The following is a 16,861-nucleotide window of genomic DNA, read 5'->3' on the forward strand; positions in this document are numbered from 1 at the left end:
ACTTACTATCCAAGAGATGCCTTTACAAATTCTTGTGTCCCATTTTGCAAGAGACATTTAAACAGCCTTCTCCACTTAGAAATATTTTTCTGATGGATGTTTTTGACTTCTTTTTCTAGACTCTATCTTTTGCGTGTTGGTGCTGAAAGCTGTGGTTTTAGATTAAGGCGTCCCAGGCCCAGTCAGATATTTGACCCATACTTTTACCACATTAAAAATGAAATTTTGTCTCTGCTTTATGATGTTCCTTTTTCTTTTTTTGAACAGAAATGCCTCGCACATTGCAACGACACATGTAAAATAAGTATTTCAGGCTTGCCCCTTGGTCCCCTTCATTCATCTCCCTTTTTTTACCAGCTATCATCAGAGCTTGCTTCATCTGGGGCAGGGGGGGGGAAACAGGGGGATGGGACAGGACTTTTCTCCTCTGGACTTTGGTGTGTGGGGCTGTCTGTTAGTTCACAGCCACCAAGCTTAACAGCTGTGAATATTATAAATGTATTATTATCTGATAAGACTGTGTTGTATGTCTAAGAAACCATACATCTAAAAAGCATCAGGCAAAATATAATATTCCTGCATAATTATTCTACTCAGTGTATTCCCATTGCAATGTTTAATGGGGCTAAGGCTGAGGCTTTTTTCCCCAGATGTGGACATGCAGCACGCTCTGTTTCCCTGGCAGTTCAGTGGTTTAGTGTTGACACGGCAACTTTTGATCCTGATTCTTCTCCCCAGAACAGTGCTGTCTAAGGCACAGCTTTCCGATTCCACACAGGTTCAGTCCTGCTTGCTTTTATGTAGGGGAATTAACTGGTGGTGGGTTCAGACTCTCACAATGTCACACTTTCATCAGTATTTGCAGCAAGCACCGTCCTTTCTTTTTCCCTTGTTCTAACCAGTCTGTTTGCTTAAAAGTCTTAAATGTGCAATATAAAAGTGATTGAAACAGTGGTAAACGCTGAGAATGCAATAAAATTACCTTGATTCAGCTTCCAGTAGGATGATGAGCTAGAGTGAAGATAAAAGTAACTAACTCCAGAGTGTGATGCCCACTTGGAATGGAGTCCTGCCTTTTGCTCACCCCCCAGTCTCTTCCTCCTGCTACGTCTGGTGCAGGCTCAGGCCTCCTCCATGAGCCTGTTCATTAGCCTTGCAGAAAACTGATGGGGGAAAAAAGTGTGGTCTTATTTTTTTCTGCAAGGCTAGTGAGTTGAACTGGCTTACGGAGGTGTCTGATGAACGTAAGGGCTAGGGTGGACGTTGAACCATATGGCTAGAAACAGGAATTGCACAGCCAGGACAGGAGAGGTAGAAAGAAGAGGAAGGGAAACAGAGTTGGAAAGGGGAAAAAAGCCTTGCCTATTCAGTGGAGGGAATATATTTGATCAGCTCAGCTGACTGGAACTGCTCTCTCTGTGTTTAGTCTGAATTATTTCTGCTTCCACTCTCCCATCCTTTAGTCAGTCTCTTCTAATTAGTAAGCCCTTCACAGTAGGGATTGTGCCAAAACTGAAGTTACTTCCCTCATCAAATAGGTGTTACTAAAGAATGAAATTAAAACAAAAAAAACTCTTTGTGGAGGACATAATAATTACAAATAAGAGATTTATTTTTATGGAAGAATTATTCAAGGATCATGAAACAGAAAATAAGCCAGCTTGAGGATGTTGGAAGACGTTACACCGGAAACATCAATATTAATATAGCAAATTGTGGAAAACATGAAATTAGATAAGGTGCTCAATTTTCAGTCGTATCAGTACGGTCATTAGCAGCAATTACAAAACAGCAGAACTTAGGGTATTAAAATTGAAGAGGAAATACATTTTGTCTTTTTTTTCTGAAGTACAAACCATTTGTAAAGCCCTCAGTGTCTTCCACACCATAGAGTTGTGCATGTATTAAAAAAGAGAAGCAGGGCTTGTGTGCTCTTGTTGAAATTTTACACTGACAAGAAGGCAAGTCAGTCTAAAGTATCTGCAGCACAGATAGGCAGTGGCTGCAAAGTGGTTGCATGCATGTTTTATGCACTGGTCCTCTCATTTTAGTAATCTATCAAATTAGTATAGCCATTTGTGTGTCAGGATCCCATGCAACTGGTATGTGACTCTTCATCACCACGGACAAAAAGTAACAACACTGCTACAACAGGATCAGGCAGTAATTTCCATGACTGTCAAAACAACTAAAATCCATGGGAATGCAAGCTGGGCTGTCCCTGGGAACCACATTTTGAGAGACCCTCAGGTTAAATTCAATCAATCAGTGTGTCTGAAATGATATATATTCTACTTGCATATTTTTTGGACTGAGAGGGTTCAATATATAAACTTTTGGAAAAAAAATCATAAAATCTTACTCTATATAAATAGTTATCTATAAAAGTTGCTTTATCCATAGAAAACTAGGATCCAGATGCTTCATTTTCTTTGAACATAAAGTGAGAATGCCCTGTATAAACATCATGTCTCTACACACACAGTGGTAGACTCTTGGTAGAGCATCGCTGACATTAACAAAGCTACACCAATTTACATCAGCTGGAAATATGGTCCATAGGACCTAAGTTACTCTGGAAGATAATAACGATTTCTCTCTCAAGCACTGTCTTGTGAATTCAGCCATTATAACATGGGAAGTAATTAACATCTCAATATTACATATTGAAATTTAAAATATTGTAAAAATAGCACGTTAAGCATATAATTTTAAACTTAATAGGATTGGAATTTGCTTGTATGGTGGTTAAGCTATTCAGATTCTGTGTAATATGGGTAAATCTACAAATTTCACTGAGTTTGTGTACCTATATCAAGCCTGCCATCAGCACCAAGGTATTTTTGTATCACTTCACCATTCTGTCACATCTAGATTTCAAGCCACATGGTGCAGCTCTCATGTATCTGAAAAGGTATTTTAAACTCCTACTGAAGCTAATAGGAATTCAGCCAGTTTATGGAAAGTAGGACTAGGCTTCAAACAGATCCTAGGTCTCGGACTATTGCACTCTTCGTCTCAGAAGCAAGCCTGACAAATTCAAACTGAATGAGGAAACTTTCCCTCTTCATGTTCTTATTGGCACTGAGCATTTTTTAGCATAAAGCCCATTTTCTTGTCTGCAGGCAGCTCCATTCATATGGCTGATGCTTTCATTTGCACCTTCTGGTTGAGAACTCCCTTCAGTTGTCTGAAACAGAAATGAAATGTCAGTGAAGGCATGTGCACGTCTTCCAACAGGCAGCCGTTGGACTTGGTTCCCATTAGGTAGCTCTGCCTGACTCTCCCCTTTTTAGTGGCACAACTTCTTAGCTTTGAAAGAAATTGAACCAAATGTGTACAAATGTCTGTAAGAGGAGGCTTGCACCCCAGATCTAGTATAATCTGGACAGCAAATAATCCATAGCGTCTCTGCCTTAATTACTACATCCCTAGAGAGGTGAGCCATTGCCTTCCCACCATTCGCAGCATCACTGGAAAACTCACCAAAGGACAGCTCAGCAAGCTTTCCTACAACACAGTGGGTGACATGTTTTTAAGGGTATGAGAAATTATATATGATTTATCCAAAGCTGGGGCTGCAACCTAAGAAGTCTTAATTTGGATGCATGTCAGCCATTCCTACTCAAAGAGCTATGGGGGAAATGAAATCCTTGGAACTCTGTGAAAACTTGGACACCTTCCAGGCTGAAGGCTTGCTTAGAAAGCCAAATACCCATCAGTAGCACGCAGTACCTAGAACTGGTAAAATTGTTGACTGCTGAGCTCACAATTTTGAGCAGCCCAAAGTCTGGTTGGTCTTGTTTGCACACAAGGTGAACAAGGTGAAGGGCTTGTCTATAACACGTTTCTCATTGTAGGTCTGTATTTCTCATCTCTTTTTAGATTTGTCCCAGTAACACAATCCTCTCAGGCTTGTAGTAGTGGGTTGCGTTCTGAGCTCAGTTTCAAGGCACAGAACAACTTGCACCACCAAAAATGAAGGCATGCTCTACCAAAGTAATTTATACTTGCTTTGCCAAACACCTATCTGAATAAGAGTTAAAAAAACCATTCAAAACATACTTTTGTTTTACACTGTGCATTTGTAGATGCATTATTTTCTGTCTTCATTCCAGTTGCCTCTTCCATTTCTAAAAAAAGAAATAAAATAATTAAATTAAAAAGAACCAGGGGTAAGTAAGCATACAGTCAATTTAACAGCTGGCTGAAGTAAAAAATTCGTAATCAGCTATTCCTCTGGGCGTTTATCACAGAGAAGAATAACTGAAGAATGATGAATACTTCCTAAAACATTTTTCTGAGGCAATGTGATTAATGTATCATCAGGACTGTGTAGCTTGGGGGCGTTTAGAGAAAAGAACAAAATTAGCAGCTTGACTGTAGCATGGGGGTTCAGATAGACTTTTCAGAGCTGAATTCTGCCTTTGTCCAGCAGGTTTGTGCTAGTCTAACTCCAGTTGTTATAATCTCAGGAGATGGGAGCATTCAATGTAGAATGGGCTTGGAGAGTCCTTACGCTAATAGTATACCTGATGTTATTTTCCCCTGGATTGGTCCCCAGGTAGAAGATAAATAGAACCTGAAAACCTTCAGGCTAAATTTGAGTGAGACAATCATGTTCCAGTGCGCCAGTTAAAAAAGAAAAAAAAAAGGTAGAGCACATTATGGAAAATTTCACCAGTGTTTCAGCAGTGTCTTTCAGGACTATGCTGAATTAATATATTCGCTCCTTAACGTATAGCATATGCGACCAGAAATGAGTAGTAACACTGAGTCTGTGAGAGAAAGGATTAAGAGCAGGATTTTGCCTAAAAGTTTGGATGAAGTACATATGGGGCTTTTTATTTATTTATAATAATTGGCATTAAGAACAGCAGTTTGGACAAGTGGTAAGAAATGTAATTGATTACTTTCCCTTGCATGTAATGGCCTAGATTATGGTGGCTGGTGTTTCCAACGGGTCATCTGGAAATGAACAAGAAGAGTATTCCTTCGAGCACTAAGCCATACATACCTGTGAGAAGTGCATCAATTTTCTCCACTACGTGTTTTGCATCTTCCATTGTGAAACACATTGGTGGTTTAAATTTTAGTATATTTCTGTGGGGTCCGTCTGCACTAAGAAGGATGTGATGCTCTTTCAGCCTGTAGGAAGAGGAAACTTCTGTGTTAAACACAGGTATAAAACTATATTGTGTCCTGTCAGAGCCTTCAGGCTGAGTTATATTTTGAAACTTTTCTTTTTCTAGTACTATGTTATCAAAAGCTACACAAATTTAAACTGAAATTAATAACTAACTGCTGGGGAATATTAGGAGCGTTTGATCACTGCACATAGTCTTTAAAAACCATTTACTTGTAAATAAGGTGAAGGGCTTCAGCTGTGGCTGGTGTCCGCTTTTGTTGATCTTTCACCAGATCCACTCCAACAAACAATCCAACGCCCCTGGAGTAGAGAAAAAAAATACAGACAAGTGAAATCCAGTGTCAGTAACCCAAGCCTTCCTCTGCAAAAGCAAAACCTGTTTCTAACAACTGCAATTCCCCTCACCAAGGCGCAAGCAGGGAAGGAGCAGGAAAGAGAGGAGACTTTCTCTTTGGTTGTCTTTTGGCACTGACTACTTCAGACGATCAAATGGGATAACAGATATTTCTGGATAAATAAATTCAGCTGGCTCATTAAGGCTAGATGGCCAGTTAAGAATGATAGAATAATTTTCTTTCTCTCTTATCCTGCAAACCTCAAGCCAGGGAACTGTGGAAGACAACCAAAACCAAGAACTAAAAAAACCCCACAACCCAACACCCCACCCCCCAAAACCTGAAGGCAGTTATCATGGTAGTAACGTAAGATGAGGAAAACTCATGCTAACATCTCCAAATGCAATGGACCACAGATTTGAACAAGGGCTCCATCATTCCAACAGTGTGCTGACAACTGGGCTATTGCATGCAGATAGCTCTTTCTGCTACTCTCTCCCAGAGCTTTTCTAGTGGCTACGCTTATACCTAACCAAGCAGATGGATGGACAACTTCTTTGAAAAATATATTGCCTTATAGTATCAGTTTTGGGTAGTCCATTTTAAAAAAGAGGTGTAGCATAATGATGACATAAAGTTTCTGTGTTCCTATCACCCCAAACTTGATTTTTCTAGCACAGGTCTTTTTCTTCTCTGACATTGCTGTAAGGCACCCACCTGATATCTCCCACTAAGGGATGTTTCTCCTTCTGCTCAGCCAGCAACTCCAGGAGATAATTTCCTACACGTGTAGCATTTCCTTGGAGATCTTCTTTTTCTATTACCTCCAGCACAGCCAAACCAATAGCACAAGACACTGGATTGCCTCCAAACTGATAGTAAAGACAAACAGGAAAACAAAACCCGTCAGAAACATTCATCTGTGTCTATCCATGTAGTTTTCACTTGCCTTCTCCTGCTTGGCATGTTGTGAGGAAAGCTTGAAGAGTTGGGGATTTTGTGCCGTGCAGGCTGTGGAGCACCGTCCCCCACACTTTGGGCAGTGTAAGAGGCCCAAGGGAGGGGCTCCCTCTTCCTCCGCTTCGGGTTTCAGTAATTTGAAGATTTCACAGCTGAAGCGTTCAAGCTGCTCTCATGATTTGCTGATCACATGTGCAGGCAAAATGCTCCTGTGAAGAGCAGTGCGTGATAGATCTGATATTTCTTGAACCAGAGGGTATAAACTGCATTGAAAGCAAGGGGATTCATGGTAGCTGGGAAGAAGGCTCAGTTACAGGAACAGAAAGAGGACTCAGTAAACAAGAAGAAAGCTGCTCCTCTGTGGCATGCACGCAGCTCAAATGTTTCCTGGTAGAGTCACTGTTTTGTTAGGTGACAACTGCAGAGTAAAGTCTACCAGCGCATGAGCCCCACCAGCACAGATCCTATCCCAGAAAATGAAATTTTACATGGTCAACATTTCAGAGGGCGGAGAGAGAGAGAGAAGTAAGGAAGAATTTATCTGTATGGATGTGAGCTGAGATGCATGACTTGCCAGAGAGCTAGTGCTGGTCCATATTAAGATATACCACTTGGTACTGAGCATATTTCAAAGCCTCTCCACTTGCTTTTAGCTATTAGACTGCAGTTGACTCAAGCTGTTAGTAATGTGATGCAGTGATGGATGCAGATATTAGCTGAATCACCTGAACAACTTCTAACTGCTAAATGCAGACCAAAAGAAAAAAAACCCAAACCTTCACCTACAAACTTACTGTATTGAAATACTCCAGTCCAGAGGCACCAAAACTTTCAGCGATTTCCCTTGTTGTGACCACACAAGACATAGGGTGGCCATTGCCAATGGGCTTTCCCATGGTGACGATGTCAGGTACAAAGTCTTCGCCTTGCAGCTGGAATGCCCAAAAATGCTTCCCAACTCTGCCAAAGCCAACCTGGACCTCATCAGCTATGAACACTCCACCTGCTGCACGCACATACCTGAAAACAAATAGAATAGCTTGAATGACTAGTACTGCAGTACACGTCTCGGGTAGACAAGCTAGGACAAGGGAGTTTGTATTACAGAAATTCTCCAGTGTGAGACCAGGTTAGGAAAAAAAGAAAGAACATGGCTGCTGAAACACACCTATAGCTATTTCAATTCATAAAATTTTTAGTTTGCTAAATGTTAAGAAAAAAATCTGATATTTTGATGCAAAATAGGGGTACTGTAATGGTACTGCAGGGTTGTATCTATGATGGTTCATCTTCCATCAAACTTATGGCCTGAGGATTAAAGATAGAAAAGGAAAGACAATTATCCAGCTAAAAACAATTATTCAGTTGATTTTCCATAAAAAATAGAAGTGGAATCATACTCTTCAAAAAGTAGAAAGCAACCACAGATAGCCAAGAACAAGAGAGGGTGATAGCTGAATTGATTGGATAAGCCCATAGTGAAAAACTTGTTTCTTTGGTTAGTTTTCCAGTTATGCCCTTTTGAAGTGATGTACGTACTCTGCCACTTTCTGGAAATAGCCCACAGGTGGAATTACTTGGCCTCCACAGCTCTGCATGGATTCGGCTATGAATGCAGCAATCTACAAAAAACAAACTCAGGTGAGAGCTGTGTTCATCTACTTGGCCTTTGCACAAACATCTAACAGTCTAGAAATAAATGTTTAAATGTGTGCCTTAATTTAATCACGCAATGGGTTGGACAACTGAGGGCTCTTGAGAACAGTTATGGCTAAAGAATTTATTCATTTTGTAATCTGGGGTGCCCAAATTTGCAGTAGCCAGGGCCACCTTTGCAACCTGATGGGAATACAATGACCTTTGTTAAGCCCTAGTCCTACAGCTGTTGAAGTGGAAGACACTGGTGTCAGTGGACATTGGATCAGGCTCCTGGGAGCTCTGTAAATTTATTTACAAATTTCAATTTACAGGAGACACACAACAGTATTTGCCATTTCCCCCCAGAGGTTAATGAAACTTGCTTAATGCCAAGGCTCTCCAGTAATGGATATATGTGGTGATCAGCTTTTCTGTTCAATCCTGAACACCAGGTAGAGGTGGGTAGAAGCTGAACTGTAAGATGACCTGAGCCTACACTTTGGGCACCCCTGCCTAATGCAAAAAACTACACAAGTAAAATGTCAGCATGAGGCACTTGACAAAAGAGGAGAAAAATTCTACAGGTGAAATAATTCCAGTTGCTAGGAATGAAAAAGAAAGTTATTTCAAGTCAGGAAGGGTAAGAGCAGCGGATCAGATACACTGGAACATCAAAATTCGTTTCTTGTCAACAGCAGAGGTCTACGCAGCAGAGATACGATATTACCCCGAAGTCTCAGCATAAGTCTGCTATTTAAGGGATTGCATCCCCACACCACTTGTGAACCCCTCCCTGAGCATCAAGAGGTCTCTCTGGGCTGGTGCAGTCTTCCTGGAAACAAGGCCGAGCAGTAACGTGTAAAGAACCGTACACTATATTTGAAGAGGCATGCTACGGCCAAAGAGTACGAAGCTTCCCATAGCATGTGAGGCTTAGCCTTTAGCACAACTTGTCCTGCCACAGGTCTATGTCACCAAAACCTAAGAAATATGCAAAAGAAAGGAAACAAGGGAAGAAAAAACAAAACTATCCGTTAGTAGAGAATTTAAAAAAAAATTATGAAGAAACTAAAAAGAAGAGTGATGTAAGTCCATTGGACTAGAAGGGAACATGTTGTTCCAATCTCCACTGACGTCTTCTATGACTTCAGTGGGCTTTGGATCAAGCCTTACATGTCTCAAAACGCTAATGCCATCATACAAAACATTAACACACATTTTTAGGTAAACCTGTTCAGAAATTGTCTGGTTTTATCAAGGTCATATTGTATATGATTGAAAGGTTCACCTTTTTAGATGACTCCAAAGTTATCTTAAGCTACTAGACTCAGAAATGTAGTATCAAGATTTTATCTAGCATATTTTCTCCATGTCCTGGAGACTTTTATATATCCTTTCTAGAATTTGTGATGTAGTTTCTCAGCTGACCTCAAAGCTTGCCCTAAGATATTTACAATCTACTGATTCAATGCATAAAATAGGAAATTAAACTGCTTTGGTTGTATCTATCTGCTTATTTACAACTGTATTATTGATCCTTTCATTGATGCCTAGAAAAATTATGCTAAGAGCATCAGGTAGAAAAATGGCCCATTTTGAACACAGAACCCACCATAGAAAAATGAAGGGCAGGGGGAAGCAAGGGAAACATGTCCTTAGTTGCCTGTTTCATGCCCCCATTCCACACTTAATAGATGAAGCCTCAGCATTTCTAGAGCAGAAAATACACACCTTGCGTCCATTCTTCTGTGTTTCTTCAATAATCTTTTTCACCTCTTCAGCATAAGCACTTGCTGGATCTGGGTGGTCTTCCCTGTATTTCCCTCTGTAGATATCTGGGGAAGGAGCCTGGAAAGACCAAATTTTTTTTTTTTTTAAAGCCCATCCTTCTATGAAACAGTTAGTTACTTTCTTTTCTCTTGCTCTGCATTTTTGTCTTTCCACACAGATAGATAGTAGGAGTTAGTACAGCCTGAATTTGTGCATAGAATAGCAAAAATGCTTAGAGGAGCTTAAATTCAAACCAGCCCTGTGATGTGTTCAACATTTCTGGAGACAACTGTTGAAAGAGCCATCATCTACCTCATCCTCCTTTCAAGACCATCCCTCCTCTCCCCCAAGACACAATACTGAGTCCTCATCCATCATCTTATTTCAGATTCTTGCAGAAAGATCCATTTCTGCAACTAGAGAATGGGGTTTTCCAGTCTGTCACTTCCCTTCCAGCATCCTAGTCACGGTATGCATCTGTATGACCTTCAAGCCTCTACAAACAGCGTTGGGAGAGCTTCAGTAAATAAGAGAAAGGAAGTGGTATAAAAAGGTGGATACTACTTCGGCAGTATAGTTAACGCAAGGAAGTCTAGATAAGAAAGACCTGCTTGGTGTACATCTCTGGGCTGAGAATGATTTTTGTCTTTGTAAGATACACAAGTTCAGGCTGAAAATCAAACAATATCCCGCTCAGTTGGGCACCCATGAGCTCTATACCCAGATCTGTGTGAACTTGTGGGGTTTGCCTTTCCAGTTTTTGGAAGTAGGCTCAAAAGTCCTGCATACCTTTAGCCAAAACAACACAACAGATATTGGCCAGTTTCTTCAAACTGCATAACTATACAGTGCAGTGACTCAGGAAACTTGTAGCTCTATAAAGGAAATCAGTCTCACAGCTGAATACCCTCTTCGAAATTCAAAAGCAAACAATTTTGCTGTATTTAATCACTGACAAACAGCCAAGTGTATGTACTTAGAGTACATCAGCAAAACAGAGAGCATCAGCAAAACAGAATGAAAGTATATTTACACCAGAAGCAGGTAATTCAATATGCTGCTGCATTAACAGCAAAAACAACAAAAAGCAAAAAAACCACACTTACCACATGCACAAACTCCTTCTTGCTGTCCTTTCCCAGCTCATTAAATTTATAGGGACTGATGTCAATCAGAGATGTAACATGGCCATGGTAAGCACTGCATGAGTGTTAAATATCGAAGTCACTTTTCACCAAATGTATAGAAGAGCTAAATTTACAACTGTGCCCATAAATAATCCAGAATAAGCAACTGTATCTGCAACACAGTAGCACTGTTTGTGAAGGGATCTTGATTTAATTTACTCAGTCTTTCTCTTAAAGGTGATATGAAATTGCTGTTGACTTTAATTTGCTAGCAAGACTGGAAGGAGGAGGGGTTTTTTTCTTGCATAAAATCAAGTGCCAGCATGGGGACAGACCAAGATGATGTCCCTTGGACCCCACCACCTCTAAGGTGGCTGCCCTAGCAGCCTTACCTGGCACCTGAAGGGTGGGTCCAGCTCCCTCATTTCCAACCTTTGGGCCTCACTCTGGCCAACCCAAGCATTGCAAGCTAGACCCCAACACCATTGCAAAGACTCTCAAGAGTGTGCATTGCATCAGAAGGTGGGGATCTTACACAGCAGTAGCACACTGCTACCTGCCCTGAAGGCCCTACAGGCTAGACTGTTTGGCAGAAGCCACTTTCAGGATAAGGATGAATATTGTTTGACTATAAAAGCTTTATATTGCAGAGTATGCTAAAGCTGGTTACTGCTGAATCCAATTTGATTTAGAAATGAGGAAACAGAGAGTTTTGAACCTAAAGCGTGTAGCAGCTTCATTCTCATTCGGGGAATAAACACTTTTGTTCAGCCATAAACTTGAAGCGAGGGGAACCTCAAACCAAATCAAAGACATGTCACAATCTCATAGTAGCACACACATAGAGTAGAGAGGATGTTTTTTAATTCCTTTGTCTTCTGCCTTTCTACTAACCAGTCAACAAAATCTGCCAATGGACACAAAGAAAGGACAGAAAGCCCACCCTGACTGGGATGGTAGCTATGGCAAAAGCCTACACAGCCTTGGGACATGGGCAAAGAAATACCCTGTGGTGTTCAGGAAGACAAGACATTGCAGTGAAACAGTGACAGAGCCAGCTCCATCCTCAGCCTCTCCTGACGGAAGCTACTCTCAGTGGCTCCAAATCTTGGCCACGTGAGTCAAGGAAGGCTAATAGGGATCTGAGCATGGCTGAGTCAAACAAGCTTTGTGCTGTTCAGATCACACGTGCTCTTGCAGTTGGTCTGGCTGGACTTTCTAATCACAACCTGAGAAGAAGATCCAGCCCTGCAGCAGCATAACCAACCCTACAGCTGCATCTAGGATAGGGAAACTCAGAGATGTGGTTGGCCACCTTCCCCATGGCTGACGGCCCTATCAGTGCCTCCTTATTTTGGAGCTGCTTGGTTTTGTGTGCGTAGTTGTGTTCACTGGAGGAGAGCTGAGCATTGGTGCAGCACCTCTGCAGAGCTACAGGATCTTTCTTCTTGACCGCTGAGTATTTATTTGTACAAAAAGAAACATGTCCAGCAGAGTGTGACAAACAGAAAGCCCTTTCCAGAGCAGCCCAGTGGCCAGACCACTCATTGATGTTGAAAACCAACATTCAAGTCTCTGTCCTGAATTGCTTTGGGAGTCTCTGTGGGAAACGCCCTGTAACAGGTGATTGACCTTCTGGGGTGACTGACAGGCTTATTTTTCAGAGATCTTCAAAACTTGTGTTTATCTAAATGTGGAAAAGGGATTTCCTGACCTGTTCTAGTACAAAAGCAACAAAGCTTTTCTTTCAGCAGGCAGTGGAGTACAAACAGCAGGGGGTTGCTGCAAAGCCGCTTCTGAAGTAATGGCAGGAGTTGCTGGCTGCATTCACATAAGCTACTCTATGTACTTACTTTTCAAGGGTGATCACATCTTGGTGCCCATGGTACTGCCGAGCCAGTCGTAAAGCAAGATCATTTGCTTCAGACCTGCATAATAACAGATACAGCCGCAAAATAGTGAGGAAGCGCTTCCAATTAAAATGGTATTCTGACATGGAAGAGGCACAGGACTAATGGATATAATAGATCAACACAGCAGGCTCTGTGTTAATACAGATTACAATGCTAAGGTTGAGACTGTAAATGCCATGTAAGAGGGGAAAGAAAAAACAGCTCTTTGTAGAAACAGCAAACAAAGAGATGCTTTCTTTGCCTCCCCCAGTTTGCTTGTAGACATTTACCTCCTCTTGGTACAAATGAGACCGCTTTGCAGCTGAGAGCGCAATGCAGCTACAAACCCTTGAAGAGCAACAGCACGCCAGCCCCGTCTCCCACCCTCCACAATGGCTCCGTCCTCCCCAGCACTTGCACCATCAGGCAGCAGAGAACACAAATCTGCTCCCCAGACAAAGACTCAAACTTCCAGCCTGACCCGTAGCAGCCCCTCTGCTCACAAGTCCCTGCAGGTTGTTCTGGCAACATAAGTGATCACAGACTAAATGGACCGCCTGAAGAAGGCTACTCTTCCTTAGAAGGTGTTTAGTAGGCATGGAGGTGTTGGGTTGACGGTTGGACTAGATGATCCTAGAGGTCTTTTCCAACCTTAATGATTCTATGATACTCATTTCCAAGGTCATATGTCAATTTACAGATAGCATTCACCAATCTGTACATAACGTTCACCAATTTGCAGTCTAATTTGCTTTTCTTGCTTCCCCCCCCCTTTTTTGCATAGCATTCAGCAGACCAGTTTCATGTTTTGGCTCTCTTGCATTGAGCCAGCACACTCAATATGACAGCTGCAAATAGGAAGGATCCTTCAATCAGTACTGGAAATATTTTTGTTGCTTATTACTAAGTCCTACTTAGTAAGATTTAGACCAAGCTGTTCTGAGTGTCGATCTCAAACAGGAGCAAAATAGTCATAATGGAAAAAAATAAATGTTCAGACATACCCAGAGTTAACAAAATAGCAAACAGAGAGTTTCTCGGGCAGGGTGGCTGTAAGTCTCTGCGCGTACTGAACAAGGTTGTCATGCAGGAACCGGGAATTTGTGTTGAGCAGTTCCATCTGTTTTGTTGCAGCCTTTATCACGTATGGATGACTGTGGCCAACTAAAGAAGAAAATAATTAGTTATTACTAGCAAGCAGTCAGTTATTGAACCACACAAGGAGATTCAGAGAAGCACTGTGAACATAATGACGTGGAAGAAGTGTGTTCTGATCCCTATTGGAAATGAAGGAATAGAAGCAGTCTTGCAAGTTAAACTGCTTACCATGTGCAACGTTGTTGATACAGTCTAAGTATTTTTCTCCTTTCTCATCAAACATATATTGGCCTTGAGCACGCACTATCTTCAGAGGGTCCTTGGCAAAGAAAACTTTGCAGGAAGGCCTAAAAATAAAGAAGTAGAAAATAACACCATTTTAGTTTTCTCATTTTTTCCCCCTCTGAGTTTCAAGGGGGTTGATCTTTTGCAGCTCTGAAGACAACAGCCTCCCTCTGCGAAGAACTTGTCAGTGGTTCAGATGGTGGTCAAGCGGGGCTCTGGCTGAAATCAAAAAGAGCCACCGCGTACCTGCCCAGGCACAGTGGGAACAGAAGTAGGTCTTTAATAAGGGCATGACGCTGTCTGCAAGCAGCTTCACAGTGACTGCAAAGTTGTTCCAAGTCCTTATATGTCCTGCTGCGTTTCTAGGCTGTAGCTCTGTTTGTTTACAAGCCTTACAAACATGTATGGCCAATTAACTCGCTGGGAATAAAACTACGTTGTTAAGCACTGCTTTATACTATAGCCAAAAATTCGTTATGCAATGGATGACTGTACTGTATAGAGGTCACATTCAAGAACAAAACACTAATGCCTTGCAGGCTTTATTTTCAGAGGTTCTGAGCAGCTCCTAAAAATCTCTGTATCTCATCCTGACTGCTTTGGATAAAATCTCTAAAAGCGGCTTTTTATAAGCACCTAAATCACACTGGCTTCCAGCAAAACTCAAGCTCCTTGTAAAATTATCGAAAGTACGCTCTAAACACTCTTTTCTTTTTTTCTTTTTTTTTTTGACTCTCTTGGAGAACATGCCAGCTATGTAATTATATTGAATGATATTACTGAGCCGAAGGAAAGTCTTCTGAACTTTTAGTAATGTTTATATGGCCTCAGATAAACACAGTCATTTCCAGGTAACTCAGACAGTGCTGCAAAGGCATCCCTACTGTCAGGTATTTGTAAAGCCCAAATGTGACTCCTAGAAAGTGAAGTCGTTTACCTTCTCATAGTTTCTAGCCCTGTTGCATAGATCTTTTCTGACATTTTTGGCTATTCCTCTGGTACACTTTAAAAGCAGTGCACATCACCATCATCGGCCATTTCTTGACTACAGTTTTTTCTTCTGTTAGATGTCAGTCCTTTCTCTGAAAGTTTCTTTTTGTTCACTCAACACAGCCCAATCCTGTAACCCTTGCACAGGCAAGAGTCCCTTAACATTGAGCTGGCCCCTAAAGAGAGGCTGATGTGCACGCTTTATGAAGCCGTGACTTTTATGAATCTTTAGTGAGCTTTCTATACGTTCCACACATTTAGGATGCCATTAGTAAATAGCCAGTGCCGGTTTTAACAATCTGGACGTATTTTTCACTTGGCGACACCTACTGAAGAAGGAGGAAATAATATACGATTGCAATACAGCGGGATCAGACACACGCACAGCCAGGACTATTGCTCAGGTCACAACTGCAGGCAGCCTTCCTGAATTCCCCCCAGTTAGACGCGGCTTAAGAAATCTCCTCAGCTTCATTTAACAGAGAGAGACGTCTATTTTTCAGGAGGCTGCAGTTTATTCACAAAAAGACCCCGCACAGCAGCAGCATCTTAGAAATACACCTGGGTACCCCATGCTGGTTGCTGGCTTTGTTCGATCTGTTAAAAAAGCGAAGTAGCGCTTGATGTGCTGTGTTTTAACGAGGCGGCCCAAAGACTTGGCAAGCTGCAGGGCTGCCAGCTCTCGCCCTGTCCCCGCAGTCCCCGGCCGCGGGGACCTTCTGCCGGCCGGGGCTGTGCCCGCTGCCCCGCACGACCTTGCCGGGGGCCGGAGGGGCTGCCCGGCGCTGTGAGCCCCCGGCCAGCGCCCAGCGGGTCCGGCCGAGCGCTGTCATCGCCGGGGGGGGGACGGTGCAGCCGCCGGAGACCTTCCTCCTCCTCCTCCTCCTCCTTCTCCCGCCCCGCTCCCAGCCGCTCCGCCGGCCCTACCCGATGTGCTTCCTCCGCAGGGCGAGGGTCTCCGCCTTGCTGTAGCGCTCCTCCATCCCGCCGGCACGGCACGGCACGGCACGGCACGGCACGGCACGGCCACGGCCACGGCCACGGCCACGGCACGGCACGGCACGGCACGGCACGGCACGGCACGGCAGGGCCCGCCCGGGGGCTCCCCGCCTCTTATGCCGGCGCCGGCCCCCGCCAAACCCCTCCTCCCTGCCGCCCTCCCGCCTTCCCCGGCGGGACGGCCCGGCCGCCCCCCCAGGGTGTTTCTTTTGGGCGACTGGTGTTTAGCTGGGGCTCGGCCGAGGCTTGCCCCCGCGCCTTTGAGTTTTTCTAACGCTGCAAACCAGCACAAACTTGAGAACAACCGACTTGCTCCGGAGGAGAACCGGGCAACCAGCCAGCTCCGACTGGCGAGTGTGCCATGCCGGTGCTTGCTCGCCTTTTGTCCGTCATTCTGGCCGTCAAAGTGCTTCTGCTACAGACATCCGCGAGGGGGGGGGGGGGCACCAAGCGGTTGATTTAATCAAAATTAGGGTCATAATTCAAGGACCATCACAACTCCTTATCGCCCAGACTCTGTTCGTAAGTGTACGCTGAGATATATACTTGTATATATCCATCAAAGCCAGTACCCGTATTTCTTGTAAAGCGGGGCAGATGAGGAAGAGCTATGGTTTT

The 16,861-nt window shown here is 43.1% G+C and overlaps 1 protein-coding gene across 1 annotated transcript; it reads right to left on the reverse strand.

Annotated features, from left to right (window-relative positions):
• Window positions 1-1,625: 1,625 nt before the first annotated feature.
• ETNPPL (ethanolamine-phosphate phospho-lyase) lies at window positions 1,626-16,337 on the reverse strand. The gene is made up of 13 exons (XM_072862494.1): window positions 16,172-16,337; window positions 14,198-14,316; window positions 13,876-14,035; window positions 12,833-12,907; window positions 10,959-11,052; window positions 9,814-9,930; window positions 7,984-8,066; window positions 7,239-7,464; window positions 6,202-6,356; window positions 5,360-5,449; window positions 5,018-5,148; window positions 4,066-4,133; window positions 1,626-3,190 (listed from the first exon to the last, which is right to left on the reverse strand). The coding sequence occupies exons 1-13, from the start codon at window positions 16,225-16,227 to the stop codon at window positions 3,068-3,070; spliced, it is 1,497 nt and encodes a 498-aa protein (XP_072718595.1). The 5' UTR covers window positions 16,228-16,337; the 3' UTR covers window positions 1,626-3,067.
• Between the last annotated feature and the right edge of the window lie 524 nt (window positions 16,338-16,861).

The sequence above is a fragment of the Ciconia boyciana genome, chromosome 5, assembly GCF_034638445.1.
Source record: "Ciconia boyciana chromosome 5, ASM3463844v1, whole genome shotgun sequence".
NCBI lineage: Eukaryota > Metazoa > Chordata > Aves > Ciconiiformes > Ciconiidae > Ciconia > Ciconia boyciana.

Excerpts from the sequence above, each read along its gene's own strand:
- ETNPPL (XM_072862494.1), bottom strand. The coding sequence starts at position 16,227 with ATGGAGGAGCGCTACAGCAAGGCGGAGACCCTCGCCCTGCGGAGGAAG. Across the intron at positions 9,931-10,958 it reads AGAAGGAGTTTGTGCATGTG|GCTCCTTCCCCAGATATCTA; the intron begins GTAAGTGTGGTT and ends TGGTCTTTCCAG. Across the intron at positions 7,465-7,983 it reads TATTTCCAGAAAGTGGCAGA|GTATGTGCGTGCAGCAGGTG; the intron begins GTACGTACATCA and ends ATTTGTTTTCAG.